This window comes from Centroberyx affinis, unplaced genomic scaffold (genome assembly GCF_046629955.1).
Source record: "Centroberyx affinis isolate AG114_WGS23_722 - 3 ecotype Tasmania unplaced genomic scaffold, CSIRO-AGI_Caff_v1 ptg000814l_1, whole genome shotgun sequence".
Classification (NCBI taxonomy): Eukaryota; Metazoa; Chordata; class Actinopteri; order Beryciformes; family Berycidae; genus Centroberyx; species Centroberyx affinis.
In genome coordinates, this window is record NW_027279416.1 from 330,475 (window position 1) to 350,710 (window position 20,236).

The 20,236-nt window shown below is 41.3% G+C and overlaps 2 protein-coding genes across 3 annotated transcripts; both read left to right on the forward strand.

Moving 5' to 3' along the window:
- Positions 1 to 841: 841 nt before the first annotated feature.
- On the forward strand, positions 842 to 6,445 carry ftr83 (finTRIM family, member 83). 2 transcript variants are annotated; one of them, XM_071520637.1, is made up of 8 exons: positions 842 to 1,496; positions 1,986 to 2,081; positions 2,279 to 2,512; positions 3,016 to 3,175; positions 3,336 to 3,392; positions 4,243 to 4,311; positions 5,198 to 5,279; positions 5,550 to 5,687. In XM_071520637.1, the coding sequence occupies exons 1-7, from the start codon at positions 921 to 923 to the stop codon at positions 5,248 to 5,250; spliced, it is 1,245 nt and encodes a 414-aa protein (XP_071376738.1). In that variant the 5' UTR covers positions 842 to 920; the 3' UTR covers positions 5,251 to 5,279; positions 5,550 to 5,687. The 2 variants fall into 2 exon arrangements, with proteins under 2 accessions (XP_071376738.1, XP_071376737.1); XM_071520636.1 differs by lacking the exon at positions 5,198 to 5,279 and having other exon boundaries at positions 5,550 to 6,445.
- Positions 6,446 to 12,634: 6,189 nt separating this feature from the next.
- On the forward strand, positions 12,635 to 18,694 carry ruvbl2 (RuvB-like AAA ATPase 2). The gene is made up of 14 exons (XM_071520647.1): positions 12,635 to 12,679; positions 13,224 to 13,278; positions 13,473 to 13,528; positions 14,411 to 14,552; positions 14,714 to 14,843; positions 14,921 to 14,987; positions 15,584 to 15,690; positions 15,832 to 15,925; positions 16,289 to 16,507; positions 16,585 to 16,703; positions 16,800 to 16,919; positions 17,009 to 17,138; positions 17,465 to 17,579; positions 18,324 to 18,694. Exons 1-14 carry the CDS (start codon positions 12,668 to 12,670, stop codon positions 18,347 to 18,349), a joined length of 1,392 nt encoding a protein of 463 aa, XP_071376748.1. The 5' UTR covers positions 12,635 to 12,667; the 3' UTR covers positions 18,350 to 18,694.
- The last annotated feature ends 1,542 nt before the right edge of the window (positions 18,695 to 20,236 follow it).

The following is a 20,236-nucleotide window of genomic DNA, read 5'->3' on the forward strand; positions in this document are numbered from 1 at the left end:
GAAGTCGTCAGTGGTAATAATCTGGAATGTAACATAGAGTTGATAATTAACTGGTTACAGGTAGCTACATGGTAAGGTGAATACTTGAAATCACACTGCCTCCTGAAGACCAAACCAATTTAATTAAACCAAGGCCAACATTTCTACATTATGTCATGCAGTTTTGCATCACTGCACTCCATCAAATGACTATGCTGCAGTGATGAGTCACTGTTGATGCATATATTGAGGCCATTATACAATGCATTACCAGTAGAGTAGACTAGCTTTGACATTAGTCACTGTGAACAAAAGCATCATCATTGATTCCCTTTCAGTTTGTGCCTTGGCCTGACTGGATATCGATATCCACCATATACTCAAAGGCAAGGATCTGTCTCTAGGCAACCGTATGTACTTAACAATTTGAGTAAATTCAACAGTAAAATGTGACACCATTTCTCTGGATCCTCATACTGTGTACCCTTAGAGATGGCTAATTACTTCTCAAAGTCCTTGTACTTTCACTGGGCTATTTGTAGGAAATTTTCATCTCTTCTCAAAAATATCTTAGCAAACATCAGGGGTTGTCTTTTTGTATTGTGTGGCTTCTATATAAAATAAGAGAACTTTGATGAAATGTATTTTTGTCCATAATATTGAAGTGTCAAAACTTGTATCATATGATCACACATTTCATTCATTCTACTTGCATTCTCTAACTGATGGTGTTCACTCTGTTCTCTCCTCACCCCGCCCTCTTTTTACTGGTTTCGGCTTAACCAGTTTAGCCTCCCTCTCTGTTTACTCTATATAACATGCGCCAGTAGTACCTGTGAGATCACTTTGCCTTTGCGCTGACATAGAGAGTAACTCACAACTGACAGACTAGCTTCACAGCATCTTCACTGCATTAGAAGAAACAGCACCCAGTTGGACCCATGTCATCTGACCAGGACGGCTGCCACCTGTGCAAGGAGTACCTCAGGGATCCGGTATCCATTCCCTGTGGCCACAGCTTCTGCTCCGTGTGCCTGAAGACATACTGGGACCATGCTGACCACACAGGCTCCTACCTGTGCCCCCAGTGCAGGGTCACCTACAACAAGAGGCCCAGCCCGCGGCGCACGGGAGGCTCTCGGCACTCCTCTGCCCCACGCGCCTCCGAATCCTTTCCACCTCCACCTCCGTCCCCCGACTACAACTTCGCAGGACCCCAGGATGTGGGCTGCGACATCTGCGTCGGCAAGAAGCACAAGGCCGTCAAGAGCTGCCTGATGTGCCTGGCTTCCTACTGCGAGAAGCATCTAAAGCCCCACTACGAAGGGCCCACTTTCAAAAGGCACAAGCTGGTGGATGAGATCGGCCACCTGGACAGGCAGATCTGTCCGCAGCACCAGAAGGGTCTGGAGCTGTTCTGTCGGACCGACCAGATGTGCATCTGTGTGCTGTGTACGGTGAAGGAACACAAAGGTCACGACATGGTGTCTGCTGAGCAGGAGAGAGCCGAGGAGCAGGTAAGACTTCACTGTTTCTGTCTGTAAACAGGCTCATGATGACAATACTGATGTTTCAGACAGTAATCTGCTTACTAACAGGCTTAAGAATACTAGAATGTGCTTTGCTCAACATGACAGTCACTTTGTTGCATGCCATAACCATGACATTAACGTTTTGACATTTTTGAATACAGGCTGATATGTATTATAGCTCTTTGCAGCACACAAAAGACTAAATGACAGGTAATACATGGAGCAGTAGCTAGTTAGATATGCCAAGCCCCTAACCTAAAGCCTCGAGCACTTAGTGAGACCCACCCATATGAATAAGTTGTAACTTCAGTGTACAGCTTCAAACATTGGCCTCGAGCTATGTTCATTGTATTGTGAAGCCTAATTAATATGTTAAAGAAAAATTCTTGACATTGACTCAGTCAACTTGACTTGTTGACGTGCTGTTGCATTGTTTTCTTCTAACACTGTCTGAAAACGCTGCTTTCCTCATAGCAACGGCTGGGCGCCACCCAGGCTGAGATCCAGGAGAAGATCCATGATCGGCTGAAGCAGATGGAGGAGCTGAAACAAGCTGTGGACTCACTCAAGGTTTGTGCCACTATTGTCCGACAGACAGACAAGACCAGACTAACCACTACAGATTGAACGGACTATCAGCAAAATCAACCACCGACACACAGACAACATTCTTTCGCACAACAGCGATGACAGCTTCTCTCAGTGTAGCGGTAAAACCAGTACGGCACCCAGCTGATTTATGGCATGCTTCCTTGTTTCCTGTGCAGAACTCAGCCCAGAGAGCCATGCAAGAGTGTGAGAAGCTCTTCGGGGACATGCTGCGCTCCATTGAGAGGATGCAGCAGGAGATGGCCAAGCTGATCTCCTCCAATAAGAAAGCAGCGCTCAACAACGCCGAGGGCCACATGGAGCGGCTGAGCCACGAGATCGCCGACCTGAAGAGGAGAGACAGCGAGATCACCCAGCTGTCCCGCACTGAGGACCACATCCACTTCATCCAGGTGACTGGACACACTCTGAACAGGGACACGATGATAAGTTCAGATAGATACAATACTGGTCTCACAATATGACACAATATCAGCAATTAAGTTAAACTTAAAATAAGGTTGTAAATAGTTTATGCTTGGATAGTTTTGCCTTCTTAATATGAGGCTAATATCAAATTGATTAGAACAATGCTTTGCTATCTTGGCATGAATTTATAAAGGCGATGTGTGAATTTTCCTATCTAGCTATATTTCTGATTATAGCTATAACTGATATCCCAATGCATTTTCCAGTTCAATAATGCTTTGTATCACAATATATTTTGTTATGATATATAAATACATCATTGGAGTGACACTTAACAAACTCACTTTGTTCTTATGTTTGAAAGGTGTATCAGTCAAACATTATGCAATTTATAATGTAAAAGCCCCATTGAAAATATGCTGCATGTTGTAGAATTTAATTGAGAACACACATTCTCATAAGTGTATTGCTATTTTCTCTTCATTAGACCTACCACATGCTGATAGCCCAGACGGAGGCTGAGGAGCTGCCTACAGTGACTGTCAACCCCTACTTCTCCTTCGGCCCAGTCACTAAGGCCGTCTCCGAGATGAAACAGCACCTCAACGAATTCAGCAATGATGAACTGGTCAAGGTAGCCAAGTCAGGTGAGTGAGAAGACAGGATTAAGGGCTTGTTATTAAAAAAACTGAATAATATAAAAGTAAACATGATGATCTGATAACAATTTAGGCCTTTGGTGCAACACCAAATTTTCACAGGTATTTATTATCATGTTAACTCAACTATTCATTTTCATCATTGCAGTCAACAAAATGCCTTTCTGCCAGCTGGATGAAGCCAAAAAGAGACGGACACTGAAAGGTGAGGTTTATCTTAATTTGACCAGGGAAATTCAAATGGATTTACAATTTCCTTTTTAGTTGCAGAAAGAGCTTGTGCAATTCTGTTTGATTTGGGACGTGGCCTGAGCACCGTGATATTTAGGGTAGGCTGAGGTCACTCAGTAGCCTCATGGTTAGATGTTTACTTTGACTGATAATTTTTAGGATGCCAAACTGCGAGAGAGTTTACATAAACACACTTCAAGCAACCTCTAAAATAGAATTCCGCTAAGTTATACAAGTTATTCCAATGGTCTTGGAAAGTTCAATCTGTATTTGCGCACATGAACAAGTGTTTCCCGTAACTGGAATGGAAAGAGCCAAGATTTGAATCAATGATGTCATCAAGCAACATGTTTAACAGCTCCTCCATTGATAGTGAAAGGATTTGTGGACTGTGTGATAGACACAGTACCCACCCAGGGTGATTTTACATGGACACATTTACTAATTCAATGCACAGAGAGTTAGCATTTCTATAAGTTCATTTGGTATAACAGGTCAAACTCTATGAGTCCACCAAGTCAAGCTCCCATGCGCCTTTCATTCTCTGGAATCTAGCTTTTGGTGAGAGGTGTTGATCTTGATCTTGGTCAATCTGATCAAAATCATTGGGATCACATATGTGAATTTGTATTTCAGAGTGGATTTCTTCCATTTGAGGCAATTACCTCTGATTACTGAAACTAGTAACTTCATTTCATAGAAACTAACTCTGAAAATAACAGTAAAATGCTTCATTTATAAACAAATCTTTAATCTCAAGTCATGGAAATTCAATATGCCACCATTCTTTAATACTAATATGCGGTACATATTTCTTTTCACAGCTGATGAAGTTGCCATGTACAAGTCTGTGCCAACCCAAGAACCCCAGCACAGGGACGACTTCCTGAAATGTGAGTCTCGGTTTCTCAGAATGCTGTTTTCTGCAGTCGAACAGATCATTATAATGCTCTGCCTTTAATAATTGAATAGATGAGGCAAATCAGGTGCTGATGAGGTTCTTTGTCAGACTGTGGTTGACCACAGAATCAGATTTCAGTTATCATGTCTTACAATGTTCAGCTATTAAGTGTGAACTACTTTCACAGTTTTGTCATTTTACCTGATCAGCATCTTAAGTGTTTCCTCCTGCTTTTACTTGAGTAAAAATATATGCTATTATATATGTATGAGGACAATGGCAATGGGTGTTTGTAGTCAAACATAATCATTCTGGCATCACAGATAATATAAGCAAAACCTAGCATTGCTGATGATGACCAATCAGATTCAACAACAGGTAAATTAATTAATATTGCGGGGTGGGGGCAATTTGAGGATATGTACAAAATTAATTCACAAGTGACTAAACTACTCTTTCACTTGAGTAGTTTTAAAGATGTTTACCTTTTGTTCAATTTGATTAATATTCCATTGAAGTAGTGGTATCTCAGTGAAAATAATATTTTAATACTTTAAAACAGTTAATCTCAGAAAGTGGTGTCTGATTGTTTCTAACAGTCACAATTCCAATCAAAATCAAAACCTGCAGCTTTGCCTTTTCCTGCTGGCAGTAACCAGTTTTTACTGCTACTTTGCCTGTTTACAAATTTCACATTGTCTTTGAATTCACTGGAGTCGGGGCTTTAAAGCTTGCTCGCAATCTTGCCATGTGGGGGCTGACCAGAAACAGTCCAGCAACCCACAGTGGGTCCCAGCTTATAGTTTAAGATGCACTGTTAGATGGACTTCTGCTTGTAGTTTAAGTCACAAATAGTGTTGATACCTCTGGCATTCCAGATAATAGGCCGGCCAGATCTAGCCGAGGCCACCGGGTGTCCCACCAACTGTGACCTGCTGAGGTGGAGGTTCACAGCAGCAGGCAGGTGACATCTAACCCAGCCAGAGGGTCTCACGCTTTCCCCTATGAATCCCATCAGTTAGTTAAATATCTAACAGAACTAACAGCTGTAATTGCCATTCAACTAACTACTATGACCTTGCTGTTGGGGGTGCAAAGGTGGAAGGGTACTTGAGTTGCTGAGAAATAGAAACTTTCCTCATTTACATTTAACCCAAGCCAATTAAGATAACTGCCTGTTGCAAAATCTGAAGACCAGTTGTTCCATATGTCTTCTGTCTCCTCCTATAGATGCTTGTCCGCTCACTCTGGACCCTAACACAGCCTACAGACAGCTCTACTTGTCTCGGGGAAACAAGAAAGCCACCCTCAAGAGAGACCCCCAGTCGTACGGCGACAGCTCCTCCCGGTTCGACTGCCTGCCCCAGGTCCTGTGTAAGGAGCCCCTCTCCGGAGGCGCCTACTACTGGGAGGTGGAGTGGAGCGGGGAGGGGGCCGCCGTCGGAGTCACCTACAAGGGCATCAAGAGGACGGGTTACGGCGATAGCTGCCGCATCGGCTACAACCGCAAGTCCTGGAGCCTCTTCTGCTCCGACTCCAGCTACTCGGCCCGCCACAGCAAGGACCAGCAGGAGATCGAGGCACCGTACTCGTCCCGCATCGGGGTGTTCCTGGACCACGCAGCAGGCACCCTGTCCTTCTACAGCGTAGGGGACACCATGTCTCTCATCCACCGCTTCAAGGCCTCCTTCAGCGAGGCAGTATACGCAGGCTTCTGGGTTTGGTATGAGTCAGCCATCACCATCAGCCAGCTGTGATAACATAACACACCTCCAATGATCAATGTATAACCGTGATTCAGTTTTGTTAGAGATTTACAGAACAAAAGATGTTGGTATCAGAGATGATATGGCGACAAAGTATTTTTACAACAGTGAATATGTCATCTTATAGACTATATGCTGAATATCTGGTGTACACGGGAAATGTTTATGATAATAGTGAATATTCTGCAGTATGTCAAATCAAGATGTGTGAATTGCAAAATCTAATATACAAAGTGAATGTCGATCCTAATAACCATTAAAAAGAAAGTAGGCTGCATTTGATTACAAAAATATTTTACATGATCATGTATATAGCCTATAATGAAATTCACACTTTTATATATTTTCAATAAACATTTTGTAAAAGTCTGAACTGTGAAATGATTGTTGTATTTTCACTCCATTCCTCTCCTCCATCTCCATCACAGAGTTTCTATACACTGTCTACTCTCTAGGCTAATTACTCCTTTGCCTACAAACCAAACATCTGAAATAGAAAGCAAAAGAAAACTCAACATTCAGTCATTCAATAAGTCAGTCAGTCAGTCTGTCATAACCTTTATTTAACCAGCTAGGGAAACACTATCCACAAGTTTTTTGATGTTTCAAGACAAAAAAAAGTCACTCACCCACTACTAGATGTGAAAAATACATGGTACCTACAGTCCAGTTTCCTGATTAGCTTCCATTATAAAAATGGGACTGGACTCCAATGCCATACTTGAACCACACATTTTACACTAGACACACATTTCATACTATGTGCGGTGAATTAGAGTCCATTCTAGACACTACATTTCTATTGAGATGTACTAAAGGACCCAATTTCGGCTTCTTTTTTTTTCAAAATAGAAGAATTAGAACAATTTTGAAAGGAAAATATTGTTCACTTCCTATAAGATACAAAATGTTGGAACAATTATTTACCATTGATGCAGTTTAGCTCAAATCAAATAAGAGGGTGTATTCTTTTGTACACCAGATTTTTTCTTTCATTTGAAGATTATATCTTCACATTGTCTAGAATTTTCTAATGCAGCACAACAAAATGTGCAAAAAGTCAGTGGGTGCGCAAACTACTGTAAATGACTGAAGATAGATATTTATTATTCAAATGACATTAGTTTACATGGCTTGTAAAAAACAACAACTAAAGAGTCACCAACAGTCAAAGACATACTGTAATTGAAATAATAATGTGTTATTGATGCAGTTTGCTTTGAGCAGTGATGGCAGAAGGCGAAAAGCTCTTGCCATAGTTGGCCGCTTTGCAGATCAGAGACCTGGATCAGTTGTCAGAGGGGAGGAGAGTGAAACAGTGAGGGGATGTTCATGGTTATGTGTTATGGTCAGTGGTTTGTGTGTGACTGCAGTGTTGGTTTTGTTGAGGTCTGAGAGGTTGGGACTGGGGGTTCAGTTGTGTTAGAGACATTGTGTGATTTCAAGGAGTTGTGTAGGAGTAGGTGAGGTGTGACTGAGAGCACTCTGAGTTCACAGATGGTTGAGATTCTTCAGGCAGCATTTCTTGGTGTTGATGGTATTTTGAACCAGACTGACTTTTTGTCCAGTCGGATTCCAACATATTTCAAAATTTTCATTGTCTCAAGAGGTCACTGTTCATTTTACCACATTAGTGATGCAAACTCAACTTCAAACCTTTTTACCAGAATAACTGTGCTATAAACAGCCAAAAGCGGAGTTGTAGTTGTTTACATCATAAAAAGAAACGGTAACGCTCTATTTTACAGCCCATTAATTATGGTGTAACTAATTTGTAATTATGGGGTACTAATAAAATAACAATGCTGTAGTTACAGTGTAACAAAACAAGAAGTCCGGGGTAACAATTTTGTAATAATAATAATAATAATAATAATAATAATAATTGTATAAGTTTTTTTTTTGTTTTTGTTTGTTTTTTTACAGAAAACAAACTCTGTGAAAAAACTGCTAGAATAAATATTGATTATAGTTAGTAATAGAGGTATAGAAAATGTTAATGGCCAACATATATTTGCTAATTCCATTACACTTTCACTGCTTTAGGCTACAGGTTACCCATAACTGCAGGAATAAAGGTGTGTTTTGAAGAAATGTGCAAAGACACTATAACAGTAGTGTGCAAATAAATGTATTCAAATAAAATGATTCAGTTGTTCACTTCTGTAAAGTGTATAGGAAGATGACAGGAGTTCAGCAGTGGACTGCAGGTGAGAGGCTGTTCAGGCAGGACTTTGGCTCATCTGCTTCTGTCTGGCAGGTCTGTTGGAGCGGTGTCTCTGCTGTTGCGGCCATGTTGTCAGCAGATTTCTTGTTCTTCCCCCGGAATATGCGGGATAGCCAAGAAAAGAAACCACACTTCTTCTTCTTTGGTTTTAGCGACAGGCTGTCTTTGGCACTGGAACTCTGAGGTCCTGCAGGTTTGATCAGCTGGACAGGTGAAAATGTCTTTTCCAGGGTCAGACCGTACAGATCCTTGGTGTCCTTTACAGTTTCAACCATAAGGCTTGGTGGAGCTTTGACCTCAACCTGGATGGCTGGAGCCTGGGACTCCTGAAGCAGGTTGGTTGATCCTTCCTCATTCAGGTGAATCAGGGTGTTTTCAGCAAGAGAGACGGGGAGAATCTCCTCTGAGGTGGAGATACTGTCAGGTCCAGCAGAGGGGACAGTGACTTCTGTTCCCTCACAACATCCAGGTTGATGCAGGACGGTGACAGAGCTTTCAGCAGCGGCCTCAATCTGTGCACAAGAGTTGACCGTTTCCCTCTTGATGATAAAAGGACATTGTTCTTCCTCCTTCTCCAAGTCCTGGAGGAACAGCATCAGTTTAGAATCAGCTTTGACGATTGGCTCCCATTCATCAAGATGATCTTGAGTAGGGGCATGGTGTGCAGCACAGGCAGCCATAAATGTAGAACTCACTGTTGAGGAAGCAGAGATGTGCTTTTCACCAAGTTCCTCCTCCTCCAGGAGGACTGAGAGGAACTGCATCAGGTGAGAATCAGTGCTGACTAGTGGTTCCCATTTATCAAGCTGGTCCAGAGTCGGCCCATGCTGTGGGGAGCAGTCAACTGCAAATCTAGAGAGATGTGATGAAGCATAGAGGAGCTCCTCACCAAATCCCTCCTTCTCCAAGTCCAAGTGGGATTTGACCAGTGGCTCCCACTCATCCAGGCAGCCCAGAGTGGATCCACAGGGTGAGCAGCAGTCAGCCACAGATCCAGATGTGTCACATGGAGGGGCATAGAGGTATCTCTTTCCAACTGCCTCCAGGTGGTAGTCATCGTCAAAACCAAAGGGGGAGTGCTGAAGCAGCCTCAATCTCTCAATAATTTTGAAGTCATCAGTCATTTGAGCCTCATGGGATGGAGTCTCAACAAGGCGGAGCAGGTTGGATTGAGCCTCAACATGCTGAGCTGGGTGGATGGATGCTCCAGCACCTAACGCTGTGTCTTCGGTCATGAGAGGAGACTCTTTCTCTGTGGGAGGAAGGTCTCCTTTGTCCATATCCAAGAGAAGTTTTCATGCTGATGAAGCTGTGCTGACTATTGGTTCCCATATATTGAGGCTCTCAAATCCACAAGCAGGTTTGGAGCCGAGACCAACAGCAGACTGAGGTGAAAGGTCACAGTCGAGCTCAGCAGGACCTCCAGAGAAACTAGAGGCTTCAGCATAAAGGTACTGCTCCTTATTCAGGACTTTCGCAAACATGCAGTTGATATTTTCATGGCGATCGTCATTAAGGGCATTGAGTCGAGCGACCATTTGCATGGATGCTGAAAGAAATGCAATGGCAACATCTTAATAATCAAATAACCATGAGGCCACCTGATGTTGCTTCATTCAAGGTCAACATGCTTCATCACAGCTTCATCTTATGCCTTTCATCATAGTTTTGCTTCAACAATATATCTAGCTGTGAATTTATAATGTAAATCAAACTACGGAAGAACTGGACACAAATTTAAATCCTTCAACACAAACAACTAGTCTATCCTGACTGTCTGTCTCTTGTTTGTTCAGTAAAATTCTCTGTACTGATCTTTTCCTGTTAAAAAATACAATTCTAAATAGATGTGGCTTACCAAGATGGAAAACACTCTCCATGTTTTCCTTTCTAAAAGGTAGATATTGTTGATGTTTCTCCAAATGAATGCAATGTGAGTTTTCTGTCTCAACTTGCAGGTGAACACCGATCAGAGATGAAACTGTGAGTCTGAGTCTGTCTTCAGGTCAATCGCTCCTTTATGACACCGACATTCTAAACTCTCTGATCTCTGCTGCATTGTGTTCAGCTGCATTATGACTCATCAGATGAAGCTCAGGCTCCTGTAAACTTTGATGACAGAGATGTCTCACTTCATCCATGGTTTATAAACTACACATGATTAAAAACATAAAACTGAATATTTGGAATTTGTATTAAGATAACGTATTTTTTATGCAGAAAACATTTAATTGCTAATTCCTATTGCACTTTCACTGTTTTAAGCCACAAGTTAGCTCACTCTAATCTTACTACTACCTACTCCTATTACTACTATATATTAGTATTACCTATTGTAGCCTATTACTACTACCTACTATTATATCTGAGGGGATACTTTAGGAAAATAAAATAAAAGTTATTCATCTACAATTCAGCTTTTCAGGTGGAGAATATATTTTTTCTTTACAATGGCCTTTTCCATTGCATGAACCTTTAATCACCGATAACATTTGTTTTGTCCCCCCTAATTACGTTATTGTACCCTGTAATTATTTTTAGTATGCAGTAATTACGAAAACAGTTACACCATAACTACCTTATGAATCTCTCATAATTACAAAATTGTAACCCGTTAATTCCCGGACTTCTTGTTTTGTTACCCTGTAACTACAGCATTGTTATTTTATTAGTAACCCATAATTACAAACTAGTTACACCGTAATTAGCGGGCTGTAAAATAAATTAACTAACTAAAATAACTCAACTCAAACAGGTGGCATTTTCTCTCTTCACTGAATCTGATTTGCTTGTAATAACAAAAGTTGTTTGCAGTGGACTTTGACAGGTCCATACATTTTGACAGTTAGTACATGTAAATCTTTGATTTATACCATATATGGTTCTCTCAAGCACCATTTATTTTAGTGGTTACAGTGTCCATTTAATAAAAAAAGAAATGTGTCTTTGGTATTGAACAGCTCAGTTTGCATTATACTGTAAACGTCAGAACATAAAACACAAACCAAGGGCAACAAACATAAAGACACATCACAACTGAGTGCAGGGAGAAAAAAAAATATATTTTGGTTCAGTACTAATCCTCTGCAATTTGCAAAGTCCTTCTCTTTGTGGTGTTTTGATGAGTGATTTTAGTTTGTGGAAACCTAAAAATGCAACCTTAAGGGAGCACTTTGAAGACAGCAAAGAGGATGAAAAAGTGTTCTGTTGTCCAGTGATTTTGTTTCCTTGGCTGAAATATCTTCTCAAATTGGGATTTATTTTTGACATTGTTACTTCACCAGGAGACCAGATTGAATGCTATTACACTTTTCACAAGGGATTAGTCCACGTGTGTGAAGACCTTCCTACTCAAGTTGAAGCTTCTGAGATTTCCTAGGGGAGTTGTTTCCCAAGTACTTAAAACCTGTTACATCGCCTCATATGTCCAGGGGTTTGGTGATGTCAGCTGCTGCATGCTACATACACAGTGTCAACAACATTATTTGATCAGGGTAAATCTATTTTCATTGCACATTATTTCATGTTTACACAGAAAACTGGTGACAAAGAGCTATAAAAAGTTAAAGAGCATTGGTGGTAAAATACAGAACGTTGGTACAGTTTTGTTCAATATAAGTTCATTTGGTGTGTAGCCAGTGAAACTCTTATATCTATAAAGTCAGTAGATGAGCTTGACTGGCTCCTCCACCCACCTACTAGAGAGAGCAGCTACCCCCAGTGGAGGAATGTGTGCAGTGCTGCAAGCAGTATAGCCAAGGCTATCATTGGTCACTGTGCAGCCACACTGGAGGACTGCAGCAGGGACAGAGGTTAGAAATTAGAAGATGAAGGAAGTACATGTGGAAATATACAAAAAGGTCTTCTCTGCTCCTGGTTCTGGTTACAGTATTGGACATGCTTATCTATGGTTTACCTTGCAAACAGTCACCACACTCTTTCATTATTTGGTTACTTCAACAGTAGACAAAAAGGACCTCCCTGAACAAATTCAATCTGCCTATCCTCACTTTGTCCACGTTTGTTTTACAAGGCTCCTCTTTCCATAAGATCATGTGTGTAGGCAAAGTAACTGCACACCTTACATGTAATATGTGATTGCCATTTTGTTGAAGACCATTGTGGACAATGATCAATCTGGATTTGGAACTAATTAACATCTATCTATCTATCTATCTATCTATCTATCTATCTATCTATCTATCTATCTACCTTGAGTTGCAAGTTAATTCTGTGTGCATATTTTCCTATGGGCGGCAGGCCGTCTGAAATCTCACAGAAAAAGAAGTATGTGTTTCTCTTCGGACACATTTACTCTGTGCACCATCTGAGAGAAGCGCCGCATTTTCGCAAGTATGGCTGCACAGGTGAGTTTTGCTTCATTTGGAGTATATTAGACCTTGTTCTTGCATGGCTCGATACCGTAGTATACACGTTTTTAATTTAAATTTTGCCAGTCGCTCTATTCAACATTTCTTCGGCGGGGTCTGACTAGTTACAGATGAGCAAGACAGAAACATATGAATGGAGCTAGCTTGCTAACATAACATTAGCTAGCGTTAGCATTACATTTGGCTGTTTGAGCACTGTCGAACAGGCAAGGCTTGTAACTACCGAAAGCCATTTCACTCAAGGTTATTCTTCTGACGTGTGTGCTGTTCGTAGTTTAGTGTAAAAGACACATATGACAAAGTTATAGCTATAGGACGTTGGTTAATGCTAAAATACATAGCTTCCCAACGTGTGTTGCTGTGCCACTGTTGTGGCATGCGTTACACCCTGTCTCTATGACAACTGACTGACCAGGACCAGCTCTAGTCTAGTAAAATTATTTCAAGTTTGGTTAGCTAACCTAGCTTTAATACTTCGGTATTTACGACATTCTTCTGCCTGTTTTTAACGTTAATACAGATGGCGACAACAAAGGTTCCGGAGGTTCGTGACATCACACGGATCGAGAGGATAGGTAACCCGACTGTTTAGCTGTTTCCATGGTTACATACTAATACAAGTCTTAAATCTGCCTGCACTGATTAGATTATTTAAATAACTATGTTTTAGATCAGCCCTAATTTAAGTTGATGCAAGTGCTACCTGGTCTTCAGTTTCTCCCCCAAATGTGGTTGCTGTTAACACATTTATGTTTGATTTTGTGTTTAGGTGCACATTCTCACATTCGTGGCCTTGGCTTGGATGATGCTTTGGAGCCAAGACAGGTAGGGTCAAGTCCTAAAGTCACTAGTCCATAGCTGTGAAAAGTGGGACCTGTTCTTTCTCTGGCACTCAGCATTAAAAGAGATGTATTTGGAGTAAATCCCATGTCCTGCCCAGGGGTCTGCACTTGTACACATAACCTGCTTCGCACCTAGCCTGGTATCCAGCCCCTATGAATCGCAGTTTTCAGCACTCTTCGAATTTGCATGGCGATTCATAAGGATGAATTATGAATCGCCATGCAAATTCGAAGAGTGCTGAAAACTGCGATTCATAGGGGCTGGATACCAGGCTACTTTGCACCATAGAAAAGAAGAAAACCTCCAATGAGCCATGTTGCCTTATCCTCAACAGGCAGAAATTTTGCTGATGGAAAAGCTTTGAAGGTTGTTGCAAAAATTATCACTTGGGAACAAGCCATTTACTTTTTTTTACTTTTGTTTTTAGTCTTTTAGTTAAAATACCTATTAGTGTTCTAAACATTTTAGCCATGAAATTATTCATTCACTATTGAAATTATTATTATTATTTTTTATCATAACTCATTTTTGTGACATTTGTCATTTTCCTATTCAGAATCTTTACATCTACAAAAATACACTGACCATTCTAGAGCTGACAGGATTACAGTAAATCTATCTACACTGCTTTGCAACCATTGGAAAATATCTGCAGGCGCATGTCTCACATCTTAGTTCTGTTTGTGTATTCTGCTGCTAAAGAAATGCATATCAAAACAATCATAGGCTGTAGTGGAGTGCTGCACATACAGCTGGTCACACGTCTGTTCCTCATGCTGATCTGCTGAACATGCTAGAGGCACAGATGTGCATCAGTATGTGTTGATTTGGGATTGAAGAATACCTGCTCCCATCCTGCTGCAGGTGTCCGAAGGGATGGTCGGCCAGCTGGCCTCCCGTCGGGCAGCGGGGGTCATCCTGGAGATGATCAAAGATGGCCACATCGCCGGCAGGGCTGTGTTGATAGCTGGCCAACCTGGCACAGGAAAGACTGCCATCGCTATGGGTATGGCCAACATTGGGATCTTTCCAGAACATGATAAAATTTAATTTTACTTCTGCTGTTGTCCGGCATTGATATTATTGGCTTCAATCATATCTTCCTTAGAGAAGAGTTCCTTCTCCCAGATTCACTAGTTGAGTATGAGTTATCTGTTGCTTATGCAGGTATTGCCCAGTCCCTTGGCCCTGATACACCCTTCACAGCGCTGGCTGGTAGTGAGATCTTCTCCCTGGAGATGAGCAAGACCGAGGCACTCAGCCAAGCTTTTAGAAAAGCCATTGGAGTGAGAATCAAGTGAGTGAACAAACAGAATAATTGTGTTTGTAATTCCCATTGTGCGAAATGAATTGCTATTCAGTGTGTTTTTGCAGAGAGGAGACAGAGATTATTGAAGGAGAGGTGGTGGAGATCCAGATTGATAGGCCAGCCACTGGAACGGTAAGTTGTTTACACTCTGTCTTAGGCTGCGGGGGAATTCATGCTTTACACTTTCAATTCTTTATCCCTAAATTGGAAAATATTTAGTAGAGCACTATATACAGTATATCAGCTCAGCTGCTCATTATAGGTTATTGCTGGAATGCCATCATCTGTTTCATCAATGATGTCTTTGCATTGAATTGTAATGCCTGTTGATATCCATTGAAATAACAGTCACACAAAAATATTCCTTCATGCCCTGACTTATTTCAGTTTTGTTACAAAGTTATTTGTTTGTTACAAAGCTACAAAGTTATTATGAAATTAATTTAATTGGGATGTTTGGTTTGAATTATATGCAAACTACACATTTTCTAAATAGATGAGCAGTTTTTAAATAACATTCACTCCCTTTGCCTTATCAAAAAAATTCTAGCAATTCATATGCTTTTCCTGATTTGGCTCAGTAAAAAAATCTTAGGCTGTTTTAGTTGGCTCATTTGTTTGATGAAAAGACAACATTTAAACATTTTATTTACATCTCAGAACATTACACACTGTAGTGTCATTCCAGACAAATCATTTTTCTAACTATGTTTAACTTTGTCTCTCAGGGTGCCAAGGTGGGCAAGCTGACTCTAAAGACCACTGAGATGGAGACGGTCTATGACTTGGGCAACAAGATGATTGAGAGTCTCAGTAAAGAGAAGGTTCAGGCAGGGTGAGCTAATCTCTTGTTAATCTCTTGACACCTTGATCTTTGCTTGCCAGGATCTATTATCTTTCTGTATAATACTGTTTACTATCATACAGCCTGACCTGGTCTCTCCTGTCTTTTCTCTGCCCCCTCTCTCTCTATTAGAGATGTCATTACCATTGACAAAGCCACCGGGAAGATCAGCAAGCTGGGCCGTTCCTTCACCAGAGCCAGAGACTATGATGCCATGGGAGCTCAGGTACACTACAACTGATAGAGCTGTGAAATTGTACAGCAGTAGTCCCAAACTCACACTCGCAAACAGCAGATTTTAACATTAGATAGGCCAGCGTCTATCAATTGATACCTGTTTGGAATTTTAGCATTGAAATATGTTTTCAAATTGACCCAATTTGTGTACAAATCGGGGTTGTTAGATTTAAAAAATGACACAAAGAAATGGTAGTTATTATCTGTACCATATTTACCACCTTCATTTAACCGCTCATTGGCTCAAAATCCATTGGCCTGACTTGTTTTAAATTGAAAGTAGCCTAATATTACCATACTGCTTAGTAGAATATCCATTTATTGATCGCTTTTTAAATTTTTGTCCTTCTAGACGCAGTTTGTACAGTGTCCAGAGGGGGAACTGCAGAAGAGGAAAGAGGTGGTGCATACGGTGTCCCTCCATGAGATTGACGTCATCAACAGCCGCACGCAGGGCTTCCTGGCCCTCTTCTCCGGAGACACTGGAGAGATCAAGTCTGAAGTCCGCGAGCAGATCAACGCTAAAGTGTCTGAGTGGAGGGAGGAGGGCAAGGCTGAGATCATTCCAGGGGTAGGTTGGGAGTGTGTGTGTGTGCGCATTTGTTTTTTTGATTGCCCTTGACTGATTGTCCTTGTATGTTGTTCCAGGTGTTATTTATTGACGAGGTCCATATGCTGGACATGGAGTGCTTCTCCTTCCTGAACCGTGCCTTGGAGAGCGACTTGTCCCCAGTTCTCATCATGGCCACCAACAGAGGCATCACTCGGTACTGTCCGCTGTCCACTTCTCCCTTTCCCTCCCGTCTGACCCTGTGAGGTGTCTCACCATGGCTGAATATTCACTCTGTGTTTCTCTCTTTCAGTATCCGCGGCACAAACTACCAGAGTCCCCACGGCATCCCCATTGACCTGCTGGACCGCCTGCTCATCATCGCCACCTCGCCCTACACCGAGAAAGAGACCAGGCAGATCCTCAAGATCCGGTGAGAATCTGTTAATCTCGCCAGCAAACTTTTGCTTCCTTCTTCCCAGTATTATAACACTGAATTACACCTGCGTGGTTTTATCTCAGGTGTGAGGAGGAGGATGTGGAGCTGAGTGAGGAGGCTCACACGGTCCTGACCCGCATCGGCCTGGAGACATCGCTGCGCTACGCCATCCAGCTGATCAGCACCGCTGGCTTGGTGTGTCGCAAACGCAGGGTAAGTCTCAGTCGCAACCAGCTTTATAAGAGATAAGAAGATCGCATTGTCACTGCTGTAACAAGGATTAAAAGCCATTGTCATCAACATGAACCAATGTTTTTTTTTCTTTGATAGATTGTACTTTATAGTTCCATGACACAAATCTACCAAGTGCTATGAAGGATTAGTGATTTTTTTTCTGAGTGTTTTGTTACCCCTGTTTCCAAAGAGAACCACTAGTTATGTTTTCACACCATTGAAGCGCACCTTGTACTTATTTGCTTGAGCTATACTTTATTAATGGTTGCCTTCAGCTTCAGACATCTGTGTGTTTGCCTCCTCAGGGGACAGAGGTGCAGGTAGAGGACATCAAAAGAGTTTACTCTCTGTTCCTGGACGAATCCAGATCCTCTCAGTACATGAAGGAGTATCAGGATTCCTTCCTCTTCAACGAAACGCGTAAGTTTACTGTTAATCCTCTGTGTCTCTGGTATGGATCAGTCAGCAATTCATATTTAGGCTGCATTCACACAGTAAGGCAAAAAGCATTCCTGCTTGCACAGATCAGACCGCAACATCACATCTCAGCGCTGAAACAGGTGATTCTGGGGCGCCCTGGTGGCTGACCGAGTAGGGCGCGTACCATTTGGCTCAGGCCTTCCCACAGCGACCAGGGTTCGAATCCGACCCGTGGTCCTTTGCTGCATGTCCTCCCCTCGCTCTCTCTCCCATACCTTCCTGTCTCTCTCTCTCACTATATCTCTCAAATAAAGCATAAAATGCCAAAAATAAATCTTAAAAAAAAAAAAAAAAGAAACAGGTGATTCTCCAGGACCATCCCCTGCAATCTACTCCAGTCACTGAAGATTTCAGTTTGGGAGGGATATTTGACATTATCATGGCTTATTATCACTGCTCTGTAGGGTGCCGATTGGATAGCAGTTGCACAGTGCAGGAGAGAGAGAAGAGAAGCATGAAACAATTTAAATGCACTGTACGATGTTCAAGTAGGCTCAGCACTCCATACCTGTCATTAAAAAACAAAAACAAATAATAAATCAAATGCCTTGCTAGTCAGTGAAGAATGTTGTTTTCCTGTGCGTAGACAGGTGAATGTAGCTTGGGAGCCGATTGATTGTATTTCTACACAAGATGCAAATGATAGTCAGCAAGTTCTAAGATCTCTCTCCTTTTACATTTCAGAAGCATCTCAAATGGACACCTCCTAATGAAGATGAAGATTTTTTTTCCTGTGAAGTTTTTACGTTGTCACTGGTTCATTGGGGTTTGAGTCGATTCAGAAGTGAATTTGAATTCAGCAAATCAGAATAGGTTTGAATTTTAGAACCCGACCATGAGCAGAATGCTTCTACTCTCCAGTTTTAATTCTGTTTGAATTCAAATTTATTGAATTAAATTTGACTTAATTCACAAATTCTCAATTTACCACAATTCTGTTCTTCATTGAGGCCTTGGTGGCAGGAATATCCATTCCTCTCTTGTTTTGTTGACTTATCTTTACATGTGGTTTATTTTTATGGAGTTTATTAATAAACAAGCTTTTGTGAGTACAATTTGTGTTCTTTTTTTTCCTCTCTTGTCAAGAAGCATCGCGTCAGTTCAGGCAGGAGACGGACGTCACGCGTTGCTAGTCATCTATCAGCTGATCGCCACGCACACCATTCACAGTGCATTCTTACAGCAAGGCGGCCTATGTAACTGTAAATTACCTCCATACATGATACAAAAGACAACAATATGAGGATATTGGAACAATAGATGTGAAAAAAGAAAAAAAACAACAGGAAGATGAAAAATAAACTATGGGCAAAAGGTTTGATATGGGAAACTGCGTTGCTACTGAACCTCAGACGTTTCAGATGAGCTGGATGTGGATAATGCTAACTCCACTCAAGTGGCGAGTACACCACAGCCAGAGACTATCCAAGATAACAACATTAAACCAACTGGCCAATGCTGTGCCAGGCTTCCAAAGCTACCAAATTACACATATTAAAACAAAAGACCCAAATGTTTATCAAAGAATGTTAAAGATACAGAGTCATTCATAAGGAAATCAGAAAAGTTGGTATGTGTAAATGTTATGAGTTAATTGAGGTTGAGAAATATTGTCCATTTGAATAAGTCACTGCATTTGCTTGTTTAAGTTGCAGTTTAGCATCTCAGGCTCAGAATAGCTGCATTTCACAACATATAGGAACTTTTCCCCCCCTGATTTTGTTGAGGATTCTGTGAAATGCCAAGATTCATGATTTTGAGGATGTCTTGATTAACTCTACTGATAGGGAAGAGCGCAGTAGTTTGATATTGTTGCCACTAGGTGGAGCCCAAGGATCTCTTGTAAGCAGTATTTCACTGAACAAAAGAATGTGAATATGGTGCTGGGATGTGTGCATGCCTCCACCATGCCTTTCAGCAAGCAAGTCAAACTACATTACTGACCTCCTAAAATTGTCCACCTGCTACATCAATTAATTCATAATTGCCCATCAGACCTACTGTATAATGGGTGTGAACCAATTCCAAAGACCAGTCCACACCTCACCCTCACACCCAGTCTGATACACAGTAGGTGTTCCCTGCTCTGACAAATTACATATGCTCTGGTGTATTTGTCGGAGGCAACACACACTGTGTAACTGACTACATCACACCTATCCTTTGAATTTAGTTCATCAGATGCCCACCACTGCAAATCCCATCCTCCTATCCTGCTTTAGTGTCATTACATTATGGGTTTATGTTATATTTTAATTATTCCTAAAATGGTTGCCCATTCATTCATATAGCCAGTCAATAGTCATTACATTATTGACAAAATGCTATACTGCATTACGGAGTTTCACAGTTTGTATAATTGTCTCATTTTTACATTATAACTTAAAAAAATGGTTACATTACATCGATATTAGGCACTTAGTATGTTATTGTCTGCTACTTATGACACATTGCAACATCAACATGAAATGATTGAATGCACAGTATTTAGCAGTTAGTTGAGGTTGTTTGAAAGGATGAAGGCAGACTTCTTGTTGGTATTTCTACTAAAACTGCACAAACCTACTAAAACACGCAAACTTACCTACAGCCATTTC

Coding starts and splice junctions, on each gene's coding strand:
- ruvbl2 (XM_071520647.1), top strand. Junction 13,279..13,472: donor CACACGGATCGAGAGGATAG/GTAACCCGACTG, acceptor TTTTGTGTTTAG/GTGCACATTCTCACATTCGT. Junction 14,553..14,713: donor AAAGACTGCCATCGCTATGG/GTATGGCCAACA, acceptor TTGCTTATGCAG/GTATTGCCCAGTCCCTTGGC.
- ftr83 (XM_071520636.1), top strand. CDS start 921: ATGTCATCTGACCAGGACGGCTGCCACCTGTGCAAGGAGTACCTCAGG. Junction 2,082..2,278: donor AAGCTGTGGACTCACTCAAG/GTTTGTGCCACT, acceptor TTTCCTGTGCAG/AACTCAGCCCAGAGAGCCAT. Junction 2,513..3,015: donor ACCACATCCACTTCATCCAG/GTGACTGGACAC, acceptor TCTCTTCATTAG/ACCTACCACATGCTGATAGC.